The following is a 16,426-nucleotide window of genomic DNA, read 5'->3' on the forward strand; positions in this document are numbered from 1 at the left end:
AATTCTCGCGGCACAGAGCGGGCAGTATATAGATATTGAGACGGTGGTGGCAAAGGATAACATGGTGATAAGCATAATTGGCAGTCATATGGATTTTAGTAAAAAATGGAAGGGTATATCATTGTCATGCCTCAATGTGACAATGTTGAGGGGAGAAATACTGACCTGCAGCACATGTGTCACTTAGAATAAAAGTTTGTTGACATAGTTCATGCAATACTGAACCTTTCTGGTCAGAGTTCTAAGCTGAAAAATTATCATATAGCGGCTTTTCTAGGCACAACAATGATATAATATGTATAAGCAGGCTACTTTAAGGCAGAAACGGGATCTGGCAAGGACATTTCAGGAATCATCAATAACCAAGGGGAGTGTATATGTGAGGATTTTCAGAAAGCACAAGTATTTAGTCAGTATTATATTAAGATAGTTGTACATAATTAAGGATAATGTCCAGAGAGAGGAAGTAACTAATACTAACAAATTACTGAAATTTACCAGTGATAACAAATATTTACAGAAAGATATGAAAATTGAAAGCTAAAAAAGGCAGCTGGAATTGATAAGATTTCTGAAATTTACTAAATGCAATGGATTGGGGTATAGTATTATACCTGAAGTATTTATCTGATTACGGTTTGCATGGAAGAGCTACCGGTATGCCAAATGAATTGAGAGTTCATATAGTAGCCCCAGTATACCAAGGAGAGGGTGATCAACATAAAGCAGATAATTATAGGCCAGTTAGCTTGACATGTGTTGCTTGTAGGCTCTGGGCTTCAAGAGATAAAATGACTCCTGAAGAGAAATTTAAACCTGGGTTGTTGACTGTGTAACACTGACTATAGGACTGTTAAATAAAATTAATATGGTAGTACTCATTTATCATAGCTATTATATTGTATAGGCCCTATTTATGATATTCCATTCCTTTTAATGACATCCATCATTCCATTATTAGGAAGACCATTTGTTTAAACTGAGTTACACACTTAAAAAAGGATACCGGTACTTGTAATACGAGTATGTACAGTATGCTTGGTTTCCTCTTGAAATCAACTGAACAAGTCCTAGGTGTCTCGAGTTGTTTCTATCAGTAAATCTCTTATTCTGGTCAAATTTTGCCAAATTATTCTCCTCTCACCAACTCGATTAATTTATGATACAGACCCGTTTATCTATCTCACCTTCACAGGTCCATATTTGGATGTTCTGCCGTTTGGGGCAGTCGTTAATTTGGTGCCCCCGTTCCTTACGCGATTAATTGCCATGCAGACACCAACACGGCTTCGGGAGGAGATAAAGTGTCACTAGCATTAACTGTCGAAGAATTGCCCGTGACCTTCACTGTATTCGTATCTTCTCATTCGACAATATTATCACTTCAGTCCGAAGCAATGGACTTAAGTGTACCAGATTGCTGGGACGAACTTATGTACTCTGATTTCTTACACATAATTCTAGGTTTGTAATTTGTTCGATTAATTAATTTCCCCAGACAGCACTTTCTTTTATTATGCACCACTTATTTTAACTCTACGGGCACTCATTCTGCAACAGTTACTAACTAACCACTAAAGCACAGGCCAACTGACCAACTTACAGCCACTAGGCAAATATAACTGCAAGAATAGAAAGAGCATCTTTGAGCTATTTAGGTATATTAAATAAGGTGCTTGGATCAATAATTGACGACACTCTTGCTGTCGTGCAGATGCTCGATAGTCAAAGCTTGCCACCAAGGCATCCAACTCTTTTCTCTATGTGTTCACTAAGAGAATATCAACAATCTGCATTCAGTGGCGAAGCGTGAACTAAGTAAGGGGGTAGACAGATTTTTCTCTATTTAGACTATATTAATCACATTATATATGGAATTTTGTTTTTGGCTCATACAAATCTGAATTCATTATTAATGACTGAAATTAAGACAACCCCTATAATGTTACGTGCAGTGCGAGTTGTCAAATAAAAAACTTTTAGAACAAAAATAGCGATATATTTCATTGTTATGTAGATTTAATAATAGAAATAAGAAATAAATATATTCTCGTACAAGTCACCCTAAACAATACTTTTGTAAATGAGTTCAATCAATATATCTATTAGTCCCGTCTTGAAGTCAGGCGTCTTGCTAATATGCCACAGCAGTTCCTTCTGTATAGCTAGAGTTCCCTGGTTAAACAGTCTCCGGTTGGTCATCGAATTCCTTTAATAGGTTTTAATTCGTTTGAAGACACTCATAGCGCGTTCACTAGCAAGTGACGTTAACGGAATATACAGCATCAAATGAAGCAGTTTTGTTGTTTCCGTATGCACACACTGGAGTTCATTATTAAGAATGTAAGCCAACAGTCGTTGGGGATATAATAACGTTTCTAATATTGGCGGGCAAGAAAATGCATTTACTTTGAAGGGTTTTGATGCTGTCATTCATTTCTTAGGAACATGTTTGCTTAGAATATTATTTTATTTTTAGACGTGTCTTATAATAAAGTAAATTCAAATTAATTACATTAAAAGCATGCCTGAGTTAGTAGCCAATAAGAAGACCTTTATAAACGGAGATCCAAATACTAGCCAATGAGAGCACGAAGAGACGCTGGCAAGTCTATCTACTGGGCGGAGAAATCTCGCTATAGGAAAGTCCTAGTTCCACAGTCAGCTCGTACAGATAGCGTTAGTGTGTCTCTATCTGAAAGCTTTGAAAATCAAAGGGAACATACACAGGATGGACAGCGTCTACTTTCGTCTACGTGCTTCGTGTTACTGACGAGAGCCCGAGCACTGCAGAAGTGAGACGAAATTAAGTAAAGCGGAGAATACAATGATGTCATGAATGTGGAAATAATTAATGTTCTAAAAAATAATTGAATTGACTAGACAATATTTCGTTCACAAAATATTAAGGGTATACGCTGTCTACCCTGTCTCCCCTGACGCTTCGCCCCTGTCTGCATTAGCGATTGATGGACAATGTTCAATCTGTAACAGTCAACATCTAATAAATTAGTAGCAAAATAAAACTTGGGTTAATAGTGATTTTTAGTTAACTAAATTCCATAATATCCGGAGATAGGAAAGTATAATTACAAACTAAAATTACACTTTTAAAACCTATTTCTGACGCAATTCGTCTATGATTTAGAATAAAATTTCATGGCAGTTTATTGGAACAAAGTATGTGATAACAAATATTAAGTAGCGATATCGAATTTTAAAAGACGAAATTCGTAAAAGTTTCGTAGCCCGTTCGGGCGCATATGCCGCCCCGGACCAACTGCCACAGTCTGCCCATAGGTAAATTCGGGCCTGCACCTAATGCATCATTCTGTAACACCACATTTCAAAAGCTTCTCTTCTCCTTCTAGTTACTGTCCGTGTTTTATTTCTATTTCTATACAATACCACGCTGCATACAATACGGTAATATGAATATTTACGTCAGAGGTGAGATCATTTCTCTTAAGAAAGGCTTTCTTCCTTTGTTAGCTTGCATTTAATGTCCTCACTTCTGCCATCTCTAGCTATTCCGCTACCAAAATTACAATATTCATCTACTTCCTTTAAAACAATTTACTAATTAAATATTTCCTGCATCACCTGGCTATTCGACTGCATTCCATTACATTTGTGTTGGATTTATTTATTTTCATCTTACTTCTCAAAATTCGGTCCATACTATTCATCAGTTTCTCCAGATCTTCTATAGACACACATCAAATAAAACAATACCACCAGCAAATATCCGAGTTTTAATTTCTTCTCCTCGCGATATATTGCACACTAGAATATAAGGAAATATTTGTGGAATCAATCGGATCATTTTAGAATCATAGACACAAAACTCCTTCAGGATATAAACTAGCGAACGATGATACCTCAGATTAGGCTACTCTTATCTATTACTATCTGGTGTTCAAAGGGACTGATGTTCTATCATGTATGTTTGGGAACAAACCTTCAAAGATTGAAGTCAAAGAAAAATAAGTTATGTAGTTCAGTGGCAAGTGTAGAGGACCTGGATACGAATCCAGATATTTTGGTTTCGAATCGCACGTGGTCTTTTACTGAGAAAACTAAATCCTGTGGCTAAGAAATAGAAAGAAATACACAAGTGATAAATCAAGTCATACATATAAGATAATGACAGGTCAGTGGGAGAAGAGGGAGTAACAGAAAGATAAGACGAGGATAAATTTGTGAAAATACTAAGGAACAAGGACAATCTCTGTATTTTCATACACTGACATTTACATAGCTGTCGCGTAGCTCAGTTCAGCTTCATAGCATCATCAGGAGGCTCGCTTTAACACTTGTTGAGGAGCTATCTTGACAGATTTCAATCCTTATATGGCAAGCGTGAGACAAGCGAGTCACCAAACATCCCGTATTTTGAGGTATTTTGTAAATGCCCCGCGTGGGACGTCATTTCCCCCGCATTTGTTTCATTTTCTATCTGAACGAATTTTCGTGTTGTCATCGGTACGAATGTTCACAATACGCAAATGTCCTGCCATCTAGCTTCAACTAAACACGCTGTTTGAAAGTGCAAAAAAGCAGGTTATAGCATCTTTGGAGAAGCGTTCTGGATGGACATTCCGACTTTCGAGTTACCGTTAATCTGTGACATGGTGTGTGCGGCCATTCTATAGCTTGAAGCGCATCAACATAGACGTGTTGTATTAACTGATGTTTTCTTAAAGTTTTTATGATTTTTAAAGTGCATCGGCGTCGGACAGTGACTGTATTTCTACTTCGTCACAAAAAAAAGCCATAATTTAAAGCCGAGAAGGGAAAAATAAATTCGTATGTGCATAACATAATGCAAAGTGGGAAACCAACACGCCATACTTACCTCCTGATCGAGGTAACGCCCACAAGGCGTTTTGTAAGCTTTGCAAAAAAACTTTCAGTGTATTTCATGGATGAAGGGTCTTCAACGCACAGACTGGAAAAGAAATGGTAAAGAGTTTATTGTATTTTTCTATGTTATTACTTCAGTAAGTGTACTCTTGGTCAGAAACGAGGGAAATTGGCAACACAGTGCTTTTGAAAATGTTACAATTTTTGTCATTTAAAAATCACAGCTAAAAATGTAGCTGGCCCCAAAAATTGTGGAATATCCCCCTTTTTAGACTGTCTTGTCCCTCATTCCTTCAACGTCCGACTCGTTGGCTGAACGGTCAGCGTACTGGCCTTCGGTTCAGAGGGTCCCGGGTTCGATTCCCGGCCGGGTCGGGGATTTTAACCTTAATTGGTTAATTCCAATGGCACGGGGGCTGGGTGTATGTGTTGTCTTCATAATCATTTCATCCTCATCACGACGCGCAGGCCGCCTACGGGTGTCAAAGAGAAAGACCTGCACTTGGCGAGCCGAACCCATCCTGGGATATCCCGGCACTAAAAGCCATACGACATTTCATTCCTTCAACAGTTGGTCACCTTAAGGACAAGAGAAAAGCCGGATGAAAACACCACTCACGAAGAAGGAAAAACCGGGCGAGTTGGCCGTGCGATTAGGAGCGCGCAGCTGTGAGCTCGCATCCGGGAGATAGTGGGTTCGAATCCCACTGTTGGCAGCCCTGAAGATGGTTTTCCGTGGTTTACCATTTTCACACTAGGCAAATGCTGGGGCTGTACCTTAATTAAGGCCACGGCCGTTTCCTTCCCATTCCTAGGCCTTTGCCGCCCCATCGTCGCCATAAGACCTATCTGTGTCTGTGCGACGTAAAACAAAATAGAAAAAAAAGAAGAAGGAAAAGTAGTAATAGTAGTTAGTCTATGTAATATGAACAAACAAACAAATAAGAACGTGTGGCTGTGAGCCTCATAGGTAAAGTGCTACTACTTGATAGGGGATACATGGCACGGTGAGAGGTGTGAGGAAGGGGTAGCCTGCTTAACACCGGGTTGGGTAAATTTGTGATATTCTTGTCAAAGGATTGCTAGTAATAACTTTGTTGTGGTTTCTCATGAATATCAGACACGGATCTACCTACTTTTTTGATGTATTATACTATTTACACAATAATCAATTTAATGGACATTTACTTCATACCTTGTTCTGGAAGCCTCTCTGAACCCTTTGGCAAATGGATTGCTCGCAATCTTAAGCCTCGTTATCTGAAATATAGAGACAATGCATATAAAATCTCCAAAGAAATATCTACAGAAGATCTCTATAACAGTTGATTAACCGATGCAATTCTAATTTTAAGTGTTACTTACAGTGATCATTTTAATATTTAAGCGGAAACGTGTACCATGTAATCAAAATTATCCAGACACTTATTCATAACTGTAATTGGACTATCCGTATGATATGCTTAATACAGGGTGAACCTTCCCTTTTTTTTATGTCAGGAATGATAGTCTATTCATACCGATGAGTTTCAGCCAGAGCAGTTTGTAATGTGGACTGCTAGATGCTAGAGTGAAGTTTGTGTTCTAATTAATCCCTAAGGTATTCTACGGTATTCAGGTCAGACCTCTGGAACTTAACTGTCTATGAATAGACATTGGCATTGATTTATAGTAAAAAGCATTATCATGCTGACAACACCACCAAACTGATCTTCTACCGTAGACAATACGCAACTGAATAAATGTACCCTTCCATATTATATTTCTACATAGTAAGTTATTGTGATGCCTTTGCTGGCTAGATATAGTGTTTACAGTTCACTATATCTTCTGGTATGAGCTATATCAAATTTGTTACTTTCATTGACCTGTCTCAGTCTCATCCTTGGCTTCGACAATATGAAAGTGACTGAGGTATGAGTGATGCTAGTAATACCATTGCTTATGCAACCAGTCCCTGTTATGAATGGTGTGAAAATATCGCTCATAGGGTCGGTTAGTGCATGCATTTCAGTGGGCTTGGCAGACTGATATGTAATAGCAACGGCTGGCTCGGTGAGGAAAGCAACGGGAAACTACCTCACTCCTTATTTCCCTGGTACGCCTCTTCAGTGACGCCTAAGCTATTTATGACAGCTGTTGGCGGAGCTGAAGAGGATCAAACCAGCCTTCGGGCTGAATACCCAACATACATAAGTTATTGTGAGAGGGCCAAGTCCACAGCGTAAGAAGAACCTGCACACAGCTATGGAACCACAACCAAAATTTATTATTGGCACTAAACTCGCTCATATGTGTCGGTCTCCATTTGTCACATTCAAACTCATCCATCGGACTGCTATATGGCATAGAGTGGTTCGTGAGTCCAAAATCCAAACAACAGTTTCCAGTTGTCCACCGTAGTTCCTTACACCACTTAAGCACCCGCTGGAGAAATGTATGATTTATGGGCAGCTGCTCGACCATGGACTCTTTTTATCTTAACATGGAATTGACTGGAGAATAATTTGATTGTTTCATTTTATGTCTAATGGTTTGTATGAAGCACCTTCGTCAACGCTCGACGATCCACATCTGTGATTGAAAGCGGCATAGCTGGCCATCATTCTGTTGCGGTTGTACATTCTAGTGTACACTTCACAACCATGACACCAAGAAACGACTTCTGCAACATAAGAAGGGTTGAAATGTCGCAGATATGTACTTATTATTATTATAACCATTAAGTAGTCCCTATTTGGTGTCGCAATTCTCTTGACCTACTCATTTTTCCGGTACTCTCATAATGTAAAGAACGACACGCAGCAGTCGAGTTCCTTTTTGTATCGGTTGTAGTGACATTGAGGCTTCAGTTTACTACTGCAGAGGGGTATCCAGACGCTTTTGATCAAATCGTGCATAATATCTCAAAAATAAATGCATAACTTACTTGCTGTCATAATAGGGTTATATCGGTGCAATGGGGATCACAAGTGAAATTGCTTCAGAAGTACAAAACAGTTTCTCTAAGGAGAATGTCCATACGGATCTAAATGCATTCAAGAAATCATTCATAAATACGGGGTATTGATCGTGTAACTTTAACCCCACCATCGGCAGTCCTGAAGGTATCATTCCATTGTTTCCCATTTTTACACCAGGTAAATACCGAAGTAAAATAACATAACGGTGAGATCTACCGTATGATAGTGAGCGCCTGGAATACGTATGGTTTGGCCCCTTCTTAAAGACTGAAGCGACTTGGCCCTTCTCTCCAATGGTCGCCGAATAAAAAAGGCCAATAGGGCAAAATTCGCCCGCTACTTATAATAATGTGGTTTACCTGCTGGTTCTGGTAGGCGGTGACGGTGGTGAAAGCAGTCTCGGGAAAAGTAAATGTCAAAGCGCGTTCCACAGATGCCTGTTGTTCTGCTGGAGTGTCCAGGTCATTTGTAGGTAAAATATGTACTCTTGGCAGGTACTTATGCATAGAATGTAAAGACACCTGAAAAACAACAGAAATGAACCGATTTTAACAAAATCAAGAGTTAATACTATTTATACACACAGTCGATGGTGGCGATACAATAAAGGGAAATGCAAGACAATTTTCCCGTTAAAATTCTAATTGGAGGAAAAATATAAAGAGTTCCAAATTTTCGAAGGTATTAACTAAAGAAAGGTTAAGGGTACAGAAGACACAAAAATAGTCTCCTCAATCCTCGCAAACCCAATATCTTCAGAGTCGGCAAACAACAGGAGTTTGTTGCCTGAGGTTGAATAGGTTAGATGAAAGACTATCCTGACACAAGAAGAAACGTCAGGTTCGGCTAGGGGTTCTATCGTCACCACTCCACGATCTCAAGTTAAGATCCTCTGGGTGGTGTGGTAAAAAAAAAAAGAAGCATATGATTGATTATACCTACTGTTGAAAAATCAGTATGTCCAAATTCGTGACATTCGAGGGCCATGGAATTGAAGGTGATAATGAACGAACCCGATGCGTTAGCCTTGGCTAGAGGAAGGAGGAATTACCCAATGTATCATCATCTTCATCATTAATTTGTAGTCCTACGACTGATCAGTTGCCATAAAACATTTCCAAATCATTCTGTTATTTGAATATTCCTATATCGATACAAAATTCTGTGTCTGGATGGCACGTAGAATTTATTTGAGGAAGGTATCTCTAGGTCTTCCCCACGGTTGATTTTCCTCAATGAAACCTTCTGCCAAAGTTCTCATTAAATTGGAGCGGTGGATTACGTGACCTCACCATGCGATACGTCGTTTCTGGATTATACGAAGGATTGATCTTCGTAGGTTCGCAGTATCTCGAACCCTAACGTTTGGCATTTTATCTCTCCCCATCACATGTATCTTCTTACGATAACATCACATTTCGAAGGCTTCTAGACGGTTATTTTTATTTTTATTTAGTGTCTACGTTTCAGAGGCATACAGTGCAACTGTCCATACAAATGTAGTCGGAGGGGAGTACTAATCTGTTTGGCAGGCAGTAGCATCATCTTTTGCATAAAAGCTGTTTTTGCCTGAACAAGATGACATTCATCTTCAGTGGTGCACATTCTGTCCTATGTAATCTACTGGCCTAGGTAAGTGAAAGACTTAAGTTGAGTCATCAGTCGTTAAGCGAAAATGAAAGCCCAATCTAGGCTGGACGGTTAAAAATGATAGGAGGAGCCTAGTATAAGTGCAGGGAAGAAATGGTCTTAACAAGAGCTACTTGGTCGCCATACACTTCACAAGCTGTGAGTTCTTGCTGGCAGTTAATACCATAGTTAATGCTCGTATCTTTTGAGAAGCTTATCCAGACACAACACATGGTCTGGCAATAGCTTCCAAACGCCATATGGCCAGTAGCGAGAAAATGTGTTAAGTAAGAACTTCGCTTAACAGCAAACAAAGTAATTGGGAATTAGAAGGTAATAACACGCACCTTCTCTGCTGTGGGGTAATGGAGACTAGAGGGCTGAGGAAGTGTAACATAACTCTAGTAGGCTACTCTATCATAATTTCAGTTGCAAGCAGCTGCTACTGGATACTCCTTCGACACGGTTCAAAGATAGACATGTGTTACATGTTACAGGAGTTTGAGTTAAGGTCTATAACATGCAGATCATCAGCCTTCAACATTCTGATTAGGAAGGATCTACTCTTCTTCTGTTTTGTCTTCATCTGCTTAACTTAAGAAAATGATAGGTTTAAAGTTTGTTACAAATACAATTACATGTACATTTATTTTTTGTTTTGGTTGTCACAAATATATGAATGTGAATGATTAAATTAACCTTTTTTTTCTTTTTTCAGTTGGCTTTACGTCGCACCGACACAAATATGTCTTATGGCGACGATGGGACAGGAAAGGACTAGGAGGGGGGAGGACGCGGCCGTGACCTTAATTAAGGTACAGCCCCAGCATTTGCCTGGTGTGAAAATAGGAAAGCACGGAAAACCATCTTCAGAGCTGCCGACAGTGGGGTGCGAACCCACTATGTCCCGGCTGCAAGCTCACCTTCCTTGAGATAAAAATTGGATTGAGTGTAAAATACATATGTTTAATAAATACTTCGAGGAAGCTATTGCTATCATGCAGGACAAGGCAGAAGGTATAAAAGTCAATGGCGAACGAATAAACCGTATCAGATTTGCTCTTTGCAGATTCAGTAAAGGAAACATAAAATATTACAAATAAGTTACTATCTAACACTCTTAAAGAATGGAAACTGAAAGTGAACAGAGAGAAAACGGAGGTGTTGGTTATACGGAAGAACATCAGAAAAATGGCCAGTAAATAAATTTTGTGATCTCAGAAGTATCATTACAGAAGACAACATATGCGCAGTGGAAGTGAAGAATAGCCCTGGCAAAACAGGCATTTATGGGGAAAAAATCATTTGATCAATAAGCATATGAACATATAAATTGGGGAAACTTGTCCCAAGTCTTTTGTAAAGCGCACACTGATTTGTGAAGGTGAAGGTAGGACATTAGGAAAACAGGAGAAAAGCCACCTTAAAGCAGCAAAAATTTAGATACGGTGTAAAATGACAAGAACGAGCCGGACCGACAGATAATCAACTTGATAAATATTAAGAGGAAACAGAACAAATTGTAGTTAAAAGAAATTGAAGGTTGGAAAATTGAATTTGTTGCACACCTCATTAGACACACCTTTATCACAAATATTTTCAAAGGCAAAGTGCTGCAGAATATTTTTAATATTTTGTTTTACGTTGCACCGATGGAGACAAATCTTATAGCGATGCAGGGATAGGAAAGGGCTTGGACTTGGAAGAAAGCGACCGTGGCCTTAATGAAGGTAAAGCCACAGGATTCGCCTGGTGTGAAAATGATAAAACGTGGAAAACCATCTTCAGAGCTGCCGAACCCACTACCTCCCGAATGCAAGCTGACAGCTACGTGATCCAAATCGCGTAGCCACTCACTCGGTAGTTCGGAAAGAAAGGGAGAGATCAACTTAGGGGACATTAAGAACGGAGTAGGATGTGAAAATTACACGAAAATGAAGAATGATTTTATCGATAAGACTAATAAGCCTTTAGAACATAACTGAATACATACATACATACATACATACATACATACATACAAACATACATACATACATACATACATACATACATACATACATACACACACACACACATACATACATACATACATACATACATACATACATACATACATACATACATACATACATACATACATACATACATACATACATACATACATACATGCATAGATACATAGATGCGAACAGGAGTGTGATAGCCGAGTAGCACTGTCACTGGCTTCTCACCAACGTGGCTGCGGTTCCGATTATTGCGTGCTGGATTTTTGAAATTAAGTCTTGCATCCATGTGTTTCGTATTTCACGTAAAACTGAAGGGCCTGTGTCTTATCATCACGATATCAACAGTCACTTATATAGAAGGTTTTCGGCGAGTTTAGAATAGCAAAGGGCTAGAAGGTACAGATCCGCCATTTACCTGGTGTGAAAATTGGGAACCACGGAAATCCACGTTCAGGGAGTAGTAGGGTTATGAATGACCAATATTTAAGTTATTTTTATTTCTACAGAGAAACGGTACAAAATTTTCCTTTCGTGTCTGCACGACTAGCAAATAGAAAATGCAATTGAAATCTTGATTTTCAAAAGTAATTCCTGATTTTGCTGTTTATTTATAGGATACATACTAGTTTCAGTTTGAAATCAGGTAAAAAGGTAATTTGCAACTTATTCCTTCCTAACTTGCGTTATTATTCATTCTTGCACGAGTAGTAGCAACTACTGCATCTTGTATTATGGTAATTCGGTGTCTTGTCCGTTAACATGAAATGAGTGATGCTACAATCTGGCTGGTATAGCACAGAGACAAGGCCACCCACATTAATTCTGGGCTGCTTAACCTTCCCCTGACAAATCAATACACAGGTCCTCCTTTTCTTTAGCTTCATCAAGTACCAAATACAATTTGTGTAATGATGGGTACAGGCGTAAGGATATCTGTTTCTTTTCTTCATAAATACTTTTTAGTACATAAATCAAAACACGTAAAATACGAAAATAATAATATTAACTTTCTAAATCCGAATACGGCATCCTGAATATTTTCCACCGACCTTAAAGAGAGGTTTCGCATCTGATGGCATACTGATTTGATATTACGCATATTTTCCCATTTTGACGGTCACAAAAATCACACAGCATCTTTCTTCAGAAACGGAATGACAAAATATTAAGGTATTATTGGTTGTACCAAAACTGGTGATCCTACTGTCATCTGAATTTAAAATGTCAAAGGTAAACGCAAACAATCAAAGAGTTATAAAATATGGATCCAGATACTTATTCTGAAATATGAGGACGAATACCGTACCACAGTTTTTATCGAGCTTCTGATAATATAATAAATTATACTATAGTTTAGGACCTCCTGAAATTCCGAAACTGCCCACTAAACGTGGCTCTCTTGCTTCCCGCCCCCTCCTCCAATTTGGGCGATCCGAACCCTCGAAATGAACAGGTCATTATTCACTGACCGACCCTGTAGGGGATCCTGGTCAAAGTAGAGAATCGACCTCTTCTCAAAATTTCAAGTTTCATCAAGAGTAGAGGTAGGAGAACTTTTGAAGGGCAGATAAATTCAAGGTTCTCACAGTAGTGCTTGTTGGCATGTAAGGAAACCTAGGTGGCACGTTCGGTGAACACCCATTAATTTATGCTTATCGACAGACTCGGCTGGAGTTCTCACCAGTAGGCCTACACAGAAACGAAAACGGATTGGCTTTTCGATCTTTCTCTACCTACAACACACTTTTAAAATCCCTCTGCACAGACATGTGGTTTTACAGATTATTCTGAAATGAAAGTAACATTTTAAAATTTGTATTTGAAGTTGAAGATATACATTTAGTTTAATGAGAGAAAAGTATTACAGTGTAATAAAAGCATAACAATATTTTTATAATTGTTGTTCTTATAGGTGGACTATGACAAGAATAATACGTTTGTGTCTCGATTTCTCATTCATAATTAAAACAAGGTCGTGTAAGGAATAATCTGCAATTATAACTTGTTACCCTTTCATTATCTCCTTTATTTGTGGCCGAATATTTGAAAAACCCACCCTCATTTCATATTTCAGATTTAACAGCTGTGACCTATTCTTTCACTTCATTGTCTTCGTTGCAGAAGATCCTGCTTCGCAAAAATAGGATGTAGAAAAGAGGGGAACTTCTACAGCGTTTGTTGAAATACCTGGATATTCTTTCCGAAGGTAAATCCAGAATGAAATAATGTCCAGCTTTGAGTGCTGGAGCGTCCAACATCTGTATTCTTTTAAAGCGAAAAGCTAAATAAAAACGCTCTGTCTTACAGAATCAGACTTAAACACTAAGAGAACATAATTTCCTATTTAACAATGCACTTGTGAATATCATTTTCGTATTGCGGAATGCAAATCGGGTCAATAACATAAAATGGAGAAAATAATAATTATAACATTATTATTATTATCCAGGAAAGTAATGAACTGTTCCATTATAGTGCGTGTTTTATTTAGTAAAGGGGACGTGCACCATTCTTTTGTTTCCATTCTCTCGTGGCACACTAGCGGTTCATCGCGGCACACCCGTTGAAAGAGCCTGATCAGGAAAGTAGTGAGTAGTTAGAAGCTTGTGACCACTTTAAGAATTTAAGGACAACCGTCGGAAGAGTCCGAAGCCACACGCTCCCTGAAACCGGAAGGGTTAGCTTTAATAAGTCGTCAAATTAGTAATATTAACTCTAATTTTCCTCCATTCGCTCACTTTGAACGAACTGCATGAGTTCAGTGAAGGCTGCCATAGAGTGACATGTGTCCCGTTTGCGTTTAATGCTGATTGCTCGCGCGGAAGTGCCACTAAGGAGCGTGTATGTCCCTCCCTCACTCATAAAAGCAAGACGACGAATAAGGCCTTAGACTTTAGTAGCAGTGTGAGCATGGAGCTAAGTTGAGTGAACACGCAGCATGCTCCTACGTCACATTCGACAAGCTTTGAACCAGCTAGATGAGTTTGAGAGTGGGGCCGCATTGTCGGATTGAGAGAGGTAGGTTGGACGTTTCGGTTCATTGATCGCCATTTGAACAATTCTGACTGCCCTATGCGCCGGTGATGGACGCGGTGAGTGTTCAGCGTTCAGTCTGCAAGGGCCTGTGAATTAATCAAGCACCTCCACAATCCTCGATCTGCAACTAGCTACATGACTTCGTTTAGTTCCACACCTCTTAGCATAAAATTGAGTCTGTCCATAATCGCCTTTGTCTCCCTCCATGGCCGAGTCCATTATTCTTCTATCTAACGTATCCTCCTCCATTCGTTTCACATGTGCGTAATTGTTTCATCTATCCAGTATTTCCTAACTTAACCTTTATGTACTCATTTCGAGTACCCCCTGCCATTGTTTCCAACTGTTTGTGCAAGTAATAATTCTGGTCAGGATCATATTTGTTACTTATAGTTATAACATATCCCGATTGCACCCAACTTTCACTACTGTACAGGAAAGTCGGTCTGAAAACAGACCGGTATAAAGATGGTTTCGCCCGAGTGTTGATCCCTATCTTACAGAATACCCTTCATCCCAAATGAGAGTACACTACCTTAGCTTTGCTGCACCTTGATTGACCATCCTGGGAGAATACACATCATAAGTACTTGAAATTATCCACCTGTCCCAGTTTTGTATTCCTGACCTGACTTTCATCGAATGTAAATTCATTTTTAATTCTAAAAAAATGTGAATTATATCCTACACATATTAGCTTATTATTTCTCGGATCATGCCATATAAATTTAGGTAATTTTCTCTCAAAGACAGGCCTAGATAAGGTGAAGTCGAAGCTAACTTACGTGCATTGCAACGATACTCGTTTGTCTGAAAGGCATTGTGTTTCAAGGATAGACAATAAAGTGATACTGGTAGAATTCCATTATCTGTCATTAACTTACTAAGCCCGAGCAGTGACAATGCCATGTTCTCTAAATTTGTTGACATAGTACTCGTAACTTACGTTCGGTGTGCAGGAAGTCTATTCTCTGGCTTGACTAGTCTCTTCCGTCGGCGTTTGCAGAGCGGGCTTCGGTCTACGGCTGCTCCGTGGCGCGACGACTCTGCACTCCGACCGACCAACCGAGCAGAGGAGGGGTGGCCACGACTCTTTGAGGATGGTTGCCTAGTTGTACTTCCTCTTAAAACAATAATTACCACCACCACCAACACCACGGCTCTTATCGTGGCTCTACGCCTCTGCATTCGGCAGACGGAGAGGGGCCAGTCCCCACCGTCGGCTGTCCTGAGAATGGTTTTCCGGGGTTTTCCACTTTCCTGCACTAAGGTTAATGCCGGGACAGTTCGTAGTGTAGGCCATGGCCTCCAACCCTCTCCCCTTCTCTTAGCATTTCCTTCACGTAACAAATCTCCCGGCCTGATGGACCGTCTAAGACAGGGCCTCTCAGGGTGCATGCACTGTGCACGGTGCAAAAGACGACTTGGCTTGGTTGACCAGAGTGCAGACCCCCCACTCCTCCATTTGGAGCAATAGCGCTAACTCTCTCTTTCCTTACGCCTCTCTCGCTCGCTCCGCCTGTCTCCCTCTCCCCCACTTGCGCCGTAGCGCTCCAAATCCGGGCTGAGTTGAGCCGAGTATAGCCGAGTAGAGCCGAGCATAGCCGAGTAGCCCAGAGACGAAGCGTTGATCCGAGCCATACCGAGCGGTACCGATGCACAGTGCACGGAGCTCTTGCGCCTCGCTCTGCACGCGTGAGATTTTGGGCGTTTGAGAGGCCCTGGTGTAAGAGGAACGCCAATTCCCTCAGGGGAGGAATGAAAACATTTTAGTGGAAGTAGTAGTCTATTCGACTAGAATGGCATGTGGAATGCAGAGCAGAACTATTAATAGTGTCTTGTAAGTAATAATTCACAATCCTGTAGAGCAGTCCATCTTAATTCCTAAGGTTTCGCGATAAATATATATTGGTGCGGGGCAGT

At 39.9% G+C, this 16,426-nt stretch overlaps 1 protein-coding gene across 1 annotated transcript in view; it reads right to left on the reverse strand.

Annotated features, from left to right (window-relative positions):
• Window positions 1-6,039: 6,039 nt before the first annotated feature.
• LOC136871019 (T-box transcription factor TBX15) overlaps window positions 6,040-16,426 on the reverse strand; it is a 309,959-nt gene continuing 299,572 nt past the window's right edge. Inside the window, exons 5-6 of the mRNA XM_068229112.1 lie at window positions 8,189-8,350; window positions 6,040-6,126 (exon numbers count right to left, since the gene is read on the reverse strand). Coding sequence (XP_068085213.1) covers window positions 6,040-6,126; window positions 8,189-8,350 — 249 coding nt within the window. The remainder of the gene's footprint in view (window positions 6,127-8,188; window positions 8,351-16,426) is intronic.

The sequence above is a fragment of the Anabrus simplex genome, chromosome 1 (assembly GCF_040414725.1).
Source record: "Anabrus simplex isolate iqAnaSimp1 chromosome 1, ASM4041472v1, whole genome shotgun sequence".
Classification (NCBI taxonomy): Eukaryota; Metazoa; Arthropoda; class Insecta; order Orthoptera; family Tettigoniidae; genus Anabrus; species Anabrus simplex.